Source organism: Coregonus clupeaformis, unplaced genomic scaffold, assembly GCF_020615455.1.
Source record: "Coregonus clupeaformis isolate EN_2021a unplaced genomic scaffold, ASM2061545v1 scaf1995, whole genome shotgun sequence".
Taxonomy (NCBI): Eukaryota; Metazoa; Chordata; class Actinopteri; order Salmoniformes; family Salmonidae; genus Coregonus; species Coregonus clupeaformis.
Genome location: NW_025535449.1, coordinates 40,001 through 52,500, shown reverse-complemented (window position 1 = coordinate 52,500; position 12,500 = coordinate 40,001). Strand labels below are relative to the sequence as shown.

Genomic DNA, 12,500 nt, shown 5'->3' with positions numbered 1-12,500 from the left:
AACAGCCAATCACTCACCTCACCTCGCGCTGAGTCTAATCTCACCTGGTGTAAACGTGTGTGTGTGTGTGTGTGTGTGTGTGTGTGGGAGTTGGAGAGTGTGTATGTGTGTGTGTGTGTTCGCCAAAGGGTCGTTAGGAGGTTTTTTTCTTGGGGTTTAACCGTCCATGCATCGCTTCACACTGGGGATTACCGCACTGCATGCCGCGGCCATGTGGAAGAACTTTGTCCCGCTCTAGCCCCAGTGTCCATCTACCAGCCCTGCGGAACCTTCCTCACTCTCTTTCCGCCCGGCCGCTGTCATCCAGACCTGCGGAACCTTCCTCACTCTCTTTCCGCCCGACCGCTGTCATCCTGACCTGCGGGTTTGTTCTGACATGTGATTTACATACTTAAATAAAAAGCCAGGAGAAAACACATAAAAGAAACAAACAGAGAGAGAGAGAGAGAGTTGGAATCCTCCGCGTCGTGGGATTTTACTCCTCCTGTGGATTAGAACTATACGGGCGACTCCTCGGTCCCTCTCCTCCGGTAGGCTACTAAAACCAGTCCACTGCAGTGGATAATGTCTCTAAAGTCGAGCCTCGCTGCTCCGGCCCCTGCCTCAGCTCTGGGTCTGTGTCGCTGTCTGCTGGTTGTCCTGGTGGTCCTGGAGCTGTCCGGCAGGGCAGAGGGCCAGCCATGCCCGGCGCAGTGCTCCTGTTCCGGCTCTACTGTGGACTGTCACGGCCAGGGGCTCCGCGTCGTCCCCAGGAATATACCCCGTAACACAGAGAGACTGTGAGTATATCAACTATATATAGGGGTTATTGTCTACCCTCCCTGAAGTTTATCATATAGCCCCCAGTGGTTTCCAACCAGGGGTACTTGGATCCCTGGGGGGTACTTGGCCTATCCACAGGGGCTACTTGAAGAAGACTCATGAGATCATAGGGTTACTGGTCAAATGCACACAAAGGGGTGGGTACTTCAGGTGTACTCCCGGCAGAGCAAAAAAATTCAGTTGGTGGTAACAAGTAACCTAAAAAGGTTGGGAACCACTGATATAGCTAGCCATGATCATAATACATCGAGGCTATTATCTGCTGTAAAGGTCCTACGACAGAGTTGTCCAAAATAAGTCATTCTGGTGAACTGGTTCATTAACAGAACCCCAAAAGAACCTTGTGGATCAGTTATAGAACTTTATTGATCATTAAAGAAGTGGTGGAGAGAGTGGAACCATTGGCCTCGGACAGTTAATTAATTTGGCCCGTTTAAATGAACTACATTGTGATATAGAATATATGACAAAAAAATATATAATAGAAAATATAATAAAATAGTATAGAATAGATTACCGGTTACGGCCGAATTAACGTTATTCGGTAACGAGGTTCGTGAAGTTATGGGTTTATGTTTGACGTCTCGCGCTGTTGCAACGCGAAACCCTCAGCCCGACCGCGACACACACAGCTCGAACTAATCAAAAACGGATTTGGTGAGTTTACTATTAAGTGAATAAAGCCTGTGGGATTGTTTTTCTACCCGCTGTGGAGATTGGTGTGATTTGTTAGGCTACCCCTGAAACATTTTAATTTATCCGTCACCAGATTGAACCAATGATCTCCTAAATGTAGCTACAATGACATTAAACGCCTCCCTTTATGTAGCGCGTTATTTGATAGGCTTCTCTCATCTGTAATGGAAAGAGGAAGCTGTTCCTGGATCCTGTGACGCTCCCCATAATGTTTATGTCATCATTTAATTGTGGGCTAGATCATGTAAATAACTAGGATGATAATAATAAGACATTAAATTGTAGGATGTGTTTTTATTGAAATATGTTTTATAAAAAATTTTGTAAATATGCATGATTGTTTTTTTTTGGGTCCATATTGTAACTCATTGTGACTTCTTGTTTCTCCAGGGATCTGAACGCTAATAATCTGACGAAAATCACAAAGGCCGATTTCGCTGGACTGAGGAATCTGCGCGTGCTGTAAGTAATAATAATAAGCCATTTAGCAGACGCTTTTATCCAGAGCGACTTACAGTCATGTGCGCATACATTTTTACGTATGGGTGGTCCCGGGGATCGAACCCACTACCCCTGGCGTTACAAGCGCTGTGCTCTACCAGCTGAGCTACAGAGGACCACATTGAGCTACAGAGGACCACCCTGTATAGTCGGCTATAGTTATTCAAACAGAACCTTTACAACTTCAAGCTTCATAGTTGACAACAGATCATTCACATGAAACACTGTAATGATTAAATATCATAGAAAGTTGCCGTTATTAAATTCATGTGGGTTTATCACCCTGACATTGAACATCACAATGAAGTGATGAACCATTTTGTTTGTAGTTCGAGGTCATAGAAACAAAAACAGACGTAGATATTTGTCAGCAAAGCATCTGTAGACTACGGGGGGCCTTTATACAAGGCGTTTTCAGTAGCCTTTAAACTGGTTATAAATAAGCCTATAGGGTACGGTTAAGAGTCGTTGATATAAAGTTATAGCCTATCAAAACGTTCTCACAGTCTCACTGCAGAATTAGACGTTTTTACAAATGTCTAAATTGCTCCAAACCTCAAATGTTGAAGTCTAAATGACACATGACACGAGTTTGCAGATTAATCTGCCACCCCGTCCGCAACACCCTAGCTACTATTTTAGTCATTTAGCAGACGCTCTTATCCAGAGCGACTTACAGTTAGCGAGTGCATACATTTTTATTTTTCATACTGGCCCCCCCGTGGGAATCGAACCCACAACCCTGGCGTTGCAAACGCCATGCTCTACCAACTGAGCTACATCCCTGCCGGCCAGTCCCTGCCCTACCCTGGACCAATTGTGCACCGCCCCATGGGTCTCCCGGGTCGCGGCCGGCTACGACAGAGCCTGGCTACGAACCAGGATATCTAGTGGCACAGCTAGCACTGCGATGCAGTGCCTTAGACCACTGCGCCACTCGATGGTAATAACCTCAAAGACGCCCCCCTAGTGGCGATGTCCTGTATTTAGACACGCGGTTCCCACCTGAGCTCCAGACGTTTCAGGCAGATTAGGCAGGTACGGTTAAATTAAGGCATTATCTGACCGGGTTAAAGTTAAGGGTTATTGCTTGGGATACAGAAACAACTCTAGGGGTTAACTTCTGGCGTTAATTTCCGATTGGTTAACAATTCAGGCGTTAATTTCCGATTGGTTAACAATTCAGGCATTCATTTCTGATTGGTTAACAATTCAGGCATTCATTTCCGATTGGTTAACAATTCAGGCATTAATTTCTGATTGGTTAACAATTCAGGCATTCATTTCCGATTGAATGTTACGTTACGGATGAAGGTTTGGGATAGGGTTTAAACAGAAAAACAACTCCAGGGTTAAGTTTAGCCATGAAATAAGACTGTCCTTGCTAGCTCATTGTGGATGGATGTTGTAGTGCTATAAGCTGTGAGCTCCTGCTCCATAGGCTGTGGGTTCAATCCCAGCTCTGGGCTCTTGTTTTGAGTTTATTTTAATTTTTAACCCCTTGTGGACGGTTTTGACAGCGTCTCCCGACGTCCTGGGGATCTTCGAAAACGTCAAATTCGGACTTGAACCTAGAGTGATCTCTCTGAGCCTATCCAGTAGCTGAATAAAGCCTACAAAGGCTGCTGTGTGACTCCATGTCTGTGTGACTCCATGTCTGTGTGACTCCATGTCGGTGTGACTCCATGTTGGTGTGACTCCATGTCTGTGGGACTCCATTCCATGTCTGTGTGACTCCATGTCTGTGTGACTCCATGTCTGTGTGACTCCATTCCATGTCTGTGTGACTCCATGTCTGTGTGACTCCATGTCTGTGTGACTCCATAGTCTGTGTGACTCCATGTCGGGTGTGACTCCATGTCGGTGTGACTCCATGTCTGTGTGACTCCATGTCGGTGTGACTCCATGTCTGTGGACTCCATGTCTGTGTGACTCCATGTCTGTGTGACTCCATGTCTGTGTGACTCCATGTCTATGTGACTCCCATGTCTGTGTGACTCCATGTCTGTGTGACTCCATGTCGTGTGACTCCATGTCTTTGTGACTCCATTCCATGTCGGTGTGACTCCATGTCTGTGTGACTCCATGTCTGTGTGACTCCATGTCTGTGTGACTCCATGTCTGTGACTCCATGTCTGTGTGACTCCATCATGTCTGTGTGACTCCATGTCTCTGTGACTCCATGTCTGTGTGACTCCATGTCTGTGGACTCCATGTCTGTGTGACTCCATGTCTGTGTGACTCCATGTCTGTGTGACTCCATGTCTGTGTGACTCCATGTCTGTGTGACTCCACATGTCTGTGTGACTCCATGTCTGTGACTCCATGTCGGTGTGACTCCATGTCTGTGTGACTCCATTCCATGTCTGTGTGACTCCATTCCATGTCTGTGTGACTCCATGTCTGTGTGACTCCATTCCATGTCTGTGTGACTCCATGTCTGTGTGACTCCATGTCTGTGTGACTCCATGTCTGTGTGACTCCATTCCATGTCGGTGTGACTCCATGTCGGTGTGACTCCATGTCTGTGTGACTCCATGTCTGTGTGACTCCATTCCATGTCTGTGTGACTCCATGTCTGTGTGACTCCATTCCATGTCTGTGTGACTCCATGTCTGTGTGACTCCATGTCGGTGTGACTCCATGTCGGTGTGACTCCATTCCATGTCTGTGTGACTCCATGTCGGTGTGACTCCATGTCTGTGTGACTCCATGTCGGTGTGACTCCATGTCGGTGTGACTCCATGTCTGTGTGACTCCATTCCATGTCGGTGTGACTCCATGTCTGTGTGACTCCATGTCTGTGTGACTCCATGTCTGTGTGACTCCATGTCTGTGTGACTCCATTCCATGTCTGTGTGACTCCATGTCTGTGTGACTCCATGTCGGTGTGACTCCATATCTGTGTGACTCCATGTCTGTGTGACTCCATGTCTGTGTGACTCCATTCCATGTCGGTGTGACTCCATGTCTGTGTGACTCCATGTCTGTGTGACTCCATTCCATGTCGGTGTGACTCCATGTCTGTGTGACTCCATTCCATGTCGGTGTGACTCCATGTCTGTGTGACTCCATTCCATGTCTGTGTGACTCCATTCCATGTCTGTGTGACTCCATGTCTGTGTGACTCCATTCCATGTCTGTGTGACTCCATGTCTGTGTGACTCCATGTCTGTGTGACTCCATGTCTGTGTGACTCCATGTCGGTGTGACTCCATGTCTGTGTGACTCCATGTCTGTGTGACTCCATTCCATGTCTGTGTGACTCCATGTCTGTGTGACTCCATGTCTGTGTGACTCCATGTCTGTGTGACTCCATGTCTGTGTGACTCCATGTCTGTGTGACTCCATGTCTGTGTGACTCCATTCCATGTCGGTGTGACTCCATGTCTGTGTGACTCCATGTCTGTGTGACTCCATGTCTGTGTGACTCCATGTCGGTGTGACTCCATGTCTGTGTGACTCCATTCCATGTCTGTGTGACTCCATGTCTGTGTGACTCCATGTCGGTGTGACTCCATGTCTGTGTGACTCCATTCCATGTCGGTGTGACTCCATGTCTGTGTGACTCCATTCCATGTCTGTGTGACTCCATGTCTGTGTGACTCCATGTCTGTGTGACTCCATGTCTGTGTGACTCCATTCTATGTCTGTGTGACTCCATGTCTGTGTGACTCCATTCCATGTCTGTGTGACTCCATTCCATGTCTGTGTGACTCCATGTCTGTGTGACTCCATGTCTGTGTGACTCCAATTCCATGTCTGTGTGACTCCATGTCGGTGTGACTCCATGTCTGTGTGACTCCATTCCATGTCGGTGTGACTCCATGTCTGTGTGACTCCATTCCATGTCTGTGTGACTCCATGTCTGTGTGACTCCATGTCGGTGTGACTCCATGTCGGTGTGACTCCATTCCATGTCTGTGTGACTCCATTCCATGTCGGTGTGACTCCATGTCTGTGTGACTCCATGTCTGTGTGACTCCATGTCTGTGTGACTCCATGTCTGTGTGACTCCATGTCTGTGTGACTCCATGTCTGTGTGACTCCATGTCTGTGTGACTCCATGTCTGTGTGACTCCATGTCGGTGTGACTCCATGTCGGTGTGACTCCATGTCGGTGTGACTCCATTCCATGTCTGTGTGACTCCATGTCGGTGTGACTCCATTCCATGTCTGTGTGACTCCATGTCTGCGTGACTCCATGTCGGTGTGACTCCATTACATGTCTGTGTGACTCCATGTCTGCGTGACTCCATGTCTGTGTGACTCCATTCCATGTCTGTGTGACTCCATTCCATGTCTGTGTGACTCCATTCCATGTCTGTGTGACTCCATTCCATGTCTGTGTGACTCCATTCCATGTCTGTGTGACTCCATTCCATGTCTGTGTGACTCCATGTCTGTGTGACTCCATTCCATGTCTGTGTGATTCCATGTCTGTGTGACTCTTCCATTCCTGTCTGTGTGATTCCATGTCTGTGTGACTCCATGTCTGTGTCCATGTCTGTGTGACTCCATTGTCTGTGTGACTCCATGTCTGTGTGACTCCATCTCTCCATTCATGTCTGTGTGACTCCATCTCCATGTCTGTGTGACTCATTCCATGTCTGTGTGACTCCATGTCTGTGTGACTCCATCCTTCTGTGTGACTCCATGTCTGTGTGACTCTATTCCTGTCTGTGTGACTCCATTCATGTCTGTGTGCCTCCATGTCTGTGTGACTCCATTCCATGTCTGCGTGACTCCATGTCTGTGTGACTCCATGTCAGTGTGACTCTATTCCATGTCTGCGTGACTCGCATGTCGGACATGTGACCTCCATAGGTTAACTTGAACCCATTTGCAGTCCACATAGTTCTATGTAATTTGCATGGCTTCAATAGCATTCACACTGATATAGGGGCTTAGGCCTACTGTAAATTACATTATGGCTGACCATGGACGTGCCAAACATTGTCAATAAGCAAGATTACATTCAATGTTGATAAGGCCTACAAAGAGAACAAATAATTCTAATCAAATTCTAAACAAAACGAAACAACAACTTGTTTTTAAATAGGGCTATGTCACACTTACAGGCAGCATCATTTCTCCCAGTGGCCAGATAATATTAAAACAACGCAGACTAAGGATGATTTCACAGGCATCCAAACTTTTCACAGCAGCTGGACAAAAGATCCAATATAAATACAAAAAGGGAGAATGTCCACTCACCGTTCTACTGCTCCCAAACAGGCCTGTGTTTTGTGAACATAAATCGGAGCCATCTTACATATCGGATCGCATTCCCACATCTCCAGAAGTTGCAATTGCAATCGCGCCGCAGATGTTGTCACCATAAAACCAGGAAGGTGAATCATTCTAGTAAGGTTGGTTTTAATAAAGGTAAATACCTGTCAATTTGTGGAAAAATCACCCTGATTTAACTCTTTGGTATTATCCCAGTTTACCTATTTGCTTATGGTCTCGACCTACGCCTACGCGAACTGTTAAAAAAATTATACGATAAAAAAAGATTCCATTTTATTTGGAACGGCAAGCCAGACTAAATTAAACGGGCCTATTTATATAATGAATATGAATTCGGAGGACAGAAATTATTAAATATCAAAACATTAGACCTATCACTAAAAGCTTCAGTCATACAAAAGTTATACTTAAATCCGAACTGGTTCTCTAGCAAATTAGTGAGATTGTCTCACTCCATGTTCAAGAATGGCCTTTTCCCCTTTATTCAGATTACAACCTCTCACTTTCAGTTATTTGAAAAGGAAATCATCTCCCAAATATCACTATTTCTAAAACAAGCCATAGAAAGTTGGTTGCAATTTCAATTTAATCCTCCAGAAACGACAGAACAAATAATGCAACAAATATTGTGGTTAAACTCAAATATACTAATTGATAAAAAAAAACATATTTGTTTGACAAAATGTTTAAAAAAGGTATAATCTTCGTAAAAGATATCATCGGTAGGACTGGTGGAGTTATGTCGCACATGCAGCTAACAAAAACATATGGAAATGTCTGCTCTACCCAAAATTACAACCAAATAATTGCAGCCTTACCGCAATAATGGAAGAGGAAAGTGGAAGGGGGAGAAAGTAAGGAACTTGTCTGTCGGCCTTGCATTAAAGAACATTAATTGGTTAAAGAAAACTGTGATAAATAAAAAAGTATATCAGTTTAATTTAAGGACCAAAGGATTGACAGCCGTCCCATATAGATTGCAAAATAGTTGGGAAGAGATTTCTGACGTACCGATCCCATGGCATAGTGTTTATGAACTGATACGCGAAACGACACCGGATTCAAAACATAGAATCTTTCAATTTAAATTATTGTATAAAATTCTTGCTACCAATAGAATGTTATTTATATGGGGGATACAATCTTCCCAGCTCTGCAGATTTTGCTGCGAAGAGACAGAATCCTTAGATCATTTGTTTTGGTTCTGTCCATTTGTAGCTTGTTTTTGGACACAGGTCCAGGAATGGCTAAAGGATTGAAATATTTACCTGGAGCTAACCCTGCAGATAGCACTACTGGGTTATCTGAAAAGTCATTGTCAATCGATCAATAACATAATAATACTATTAGCAAATTTTTTTATTTTCAATTCACAATCTGTAGAAACAATGAGAATAGAAAGGTTCAGAACATTTGTAAGACATCACAGTACAGTTGAAAAATATATGGCAAATAGAAATCCAATATGGATGGTGTTAAGAGATAGATGGGAGGTGTTGAATGGAATTGAAGGATGGGACTAATAACAACTAACAACAAATAATAACAAGATAACTACTAATGTAAAGCATACTGTGTCCATAATAAGTATATAGGTTGCAGGTTGGGAGCTTTTGTGAAGGAGCACAGTTAGAAAGATATGGCATATAGAAGCAAACTGGATGGACATCATGAAAATGATCGGAGAGGTTGAGGGTAGTGGAAGTTCAGGAGAAAGAACAAACAAAATATAATTACTGTAAAATTGACTGTGTCCATAAAATGTATATAGTATGTATAAGCTGGAAGTAGAGGCCTAAGCATTGTTGTTCACTAGTTTACTCCAAGTAGGGAAGGGGTTGGAAAGTAATAAAGGGAAATATATATATTTAAAAAAAGGATATGTATGTGTATGTATGTATGTATATGTGTGTATGTGTGTATGTGTATATATATATATATATATATATAAAACATGGGGGATTGGAAGTGATGCAGACAATTACATTGATGGAAGTTACAATCTATCTACAATATTAAGCTGATCTACCCACCAATTTAAAAAAATAAAATAATAATATTCCACAAGTATTATCAGCTTAACTGTTTTGTACAGATAATTATCAGACTCAAGTTACAAATGCTGGTAAACACTCAAATACATTTAGTCAACATTTTTACACCAAAGTAGTGCACTGAGCCTTTACTAGTCCTGTATTAGAGGACCCATATAGACGTCTTCACCACCAGCAAAACAATGTTTTCTTCCTGTCTGTCTGTCATGTAGCCTAATGGAGGCTGCTGTCTGTCTGTCTGTCATGTAGCCTAATGGAGGCTGCTGTCTGTCTGTCTGTCTGTCTGTCTGTCTGTCTGTCTGTCTGTCTGTCTGTCTGTCTGTCATGTAGCCTAATGGAGGCTGCTGTCTGTCTGTCTGTCTGTCATGTAGCCTAATGGAGGCTGCTGTCTGTCTGTCATGTAGCCTAATGGAGGCTGCTGTCTGTCTGTCATGTAGCCTAATGGAGGCTGCTGTCTGTCTGTCATGTAGCCTAATGGAGGCTGCTGTCTGTCTGTCTGTCTGTCATGTAGCCTAATGGAGGCTGCTGTCTGTCTGTCGTGTAGCCTAATGGAGGCTGCTGTCTGTCTGTCTGTCATGTAGCCTAATGAAGGCTGCTGTCTGTCTGTCTGTCATGTAGCCTAATGAAGGCTGCTGTCTGTCTGTCTGTCTGTCTGTCATGTAGCCTAATGGAGGCTGCTGTCTGTCTGTCTGTCATGTAGCCTAATGGAGGCTGCTGTCTGTCTGTCTGTCATGTAGCCTAATGAAGGCTGCTGTCTGTCTGTCTGTCATGTAGCCTAATGGAGGCTGCTGTCTGTCTGTCATGTAGCCTAATGAAGGCTGCTGTCTGTCTGTCATGTAGCCTAATGGAGAATGCTGTCTGTCTGTCATGTAGCCTAATGGAGGCTGCTGTCTGTCTGTCTGTCTGTCTGTCTGTCTGTCTGTCTGTCTGTCTGTCTGTCTGTCTGTCTGTCTGTCTGTCTGTCTGTCTGTCTGTCTGTCATGTAGCCTAATGGAGGCTGCTGTCTGTCTGTCATGTAGCCTAATGGAGGCTGCTGTCTGTCTGTCATGTAGCCTAATGGAGGCTGCTGTCTGTCTGTCTGTCTGTCATGTAGCCTAATGGAGGCTGCTGTCTGTCTGTCGTGTAGCCTAATGGAGGCTGCTGTCTGTCTGTCTGTCATGTAGCCTAATGAAGGCTGCTGTCTGTCTGTCTGTCATGTAGCCTAATGAAGGCTGCTGTCTGTCTGTCTGTCTGTCTGTCATGTAGCCTAATGGAGGCTGCTGTCTGTCTGTCTGTCATGTAGCCTAATGGAGGCTGCTGTCTGTCTGTCTGTCATGTAGCCTAATGAAGGCTGCTGTCTGTCTGTCTGTCATGTAGCCTAATGGAGGCTGCTGTCTGTCTGTCATGTAGCCTAATGAAGGCTGCTGTCTGTCTGTCATGTAGCCTAATGGAGAATGCTGTCTGTCTGTCATGTAGCCTAATGAAGGCTGCTGTCTGTCTGTCTGTCATGTAGCCTAATGGAGGCTGCTGTCTGTCTGTCTGTCATGTAGCCTAATGGAGGCTGCTGTCTGTCTGTCATGTAGCCTAATGGAGGCTGCTGTCTGTCTGTCTGTCATGTAGCCTAATGGAGGCTGCTGTCTGTCTGTCATGTAGCCTAATGGAGGCTGCTGTCTGTCTGTCTGTCTGTCATGTAGCCTAATGGAGGCTGCTGTCTGTCTGTCTGTCATGTAGCCTAATGGAGGCTGCTGTCTGTCTGTCTGTCATGTAGCCTAATGGAGGCTGCTGTCTGTCTGTCTGTCTGTCATGTAGCCTAATAAGCTGCTGTCTGTCTGTCTGTCTGTCTGTCTCCTTGTCTGTCTGTCTGTCTGTCTGTCTGTCTGTCTGTCTGTCTGTCTGTCTGTCTGTAATGTAGCCTAATGAAGGCTGCTCTCTGTCTGTCTGTCTGTCATGTAGCCTAATGAAGGCTGCTGTCTGTCTGTCTGTCTGTCTGTCTGTCTGTCTGTCTGTCTGTCTGTAATGTAGCCTAATGAAGGCTGCTCTCTGTCTGTGTGTGTGTGACCGTGTCTCTATGTGGTTGACAGGAAGGCAGGCAGCAGCAGCACCTGTTAAAGTACTGAGGCTGGATCCGTATCTGGAGCTGTTGCTGCCTCTCCTCAGTGTTAATGCTGCCTCTCCTCAGTGTTAATGCTGCCTCTCCTCAGTGTTAATGCTGCCTCTCCTCAGTGTTAATGCTGCCTCTCCTCAGTGTTAATGCTGCCTCTCCTCAGTGTTAATGCTGCCTGTCCTCAGTGTTAATGCTGCCTCTCCTCAGTGTTAATGCTGCCTCTCCTCAGTGTTAATGCTGCCTCTCCTCAGTGCTAATGCTGCCTCTCCCTCAGTGTTAATGCTGCCTCTCCTCAGTGTTAATGCTGCCTCTCCTCAGTGTTAATGCTGCCTCTCCTCAGTGTTAATGCTGCCTCTCCTCAGTGTTAATGCTGCCTCTCCTCAGTGTTAATGCTGCCTCTCCTCAGTGTTAATGCTGCCTCTCCTCAGTGTTAATGCTGCCTCGCCTCAGTGTTAATGCTGCCTCTCCTCAGTGTTAATGCTGCCTCTCCTCAGTGTTAATGCTGCCTGTCCTCAGTGTTAATGCTGCCTGTCCTCAGTGTTAATGCTGCCTGTCCTCAGTGTTAATGTACATGGGAAGTGTCAGGAGGGAGTTATTTTAACCGGCCGGCCCCAGGGACATGTGTTACGCTCATTAACTACACAGGAAGTGATAGAGCGAAGGACTGAAAGACAGAAAGAGATAGCAGTCAGTACATGTAACCACGGAGGGAGGAATGCAGCTCAGAGAAGGAGAGAAGGCGGGAGAGAGGGGAAGAGAGAGTGAGAGAGGGGGGAAGAGAGAGGGAGAGAGGGGAAGAGAGAGGGAGAGAGGGGGGAAGAGAGAGGGAGAGAGGGGGGAAGAGAGAGGGAGAGAGGGAAAGAGAGAGGGAGAGAGGGGGGAAGAGAGAGGGAGAGAGGGAAAGAGAGAGGGAGAGAGGGGGGAAGAGAGGGGAAAAGAGGGAAAGTGAGAGGGAGAGAGGGAAAGTGAGAGGGAGAGAGGGGGAAGAGAGAGGGAGAGAGGGGAGAGAGGGAGAGAGGGGGAAGAGAGAGGGAGAGAGGGGAAGAGAGAGGGAGAGAGGGGGGAAGAGAGAGGGAGAGAGGGGAAGAGAG

The 12,500-nt window shown here is 45.8% G+C and overlaps 1 protein-coding gene across 1 annotated transcript in view; it reads left to right on the top strand.

Moving 5' to 3' along the window:
• The window catches only part of LOC121562509 (slit homolog 2 protein-like), a 35,773-nt gene that overhangs the window by 293 nt on the left and 22,980 nt on the right, over window positions 1-12,500 (top strand). The window contains exons 1-2 of the mRNA XM_045219032.1: window positions 1-779; window positions 1,909-1,980. The exon at window positions 1-779 is cut by the window's left edge and continues 293 nt beyond it. Coding sequence (XP_045074967.1) covers window positions 565-779; window positions 1,909-1,980 — 287 coding nt within the window. The 5' untranslated portion in view covers window positions 1-564. The remainder of the gene's footprint in view (window positions 780-1,908; window positions 1,981-12,500) is intronic.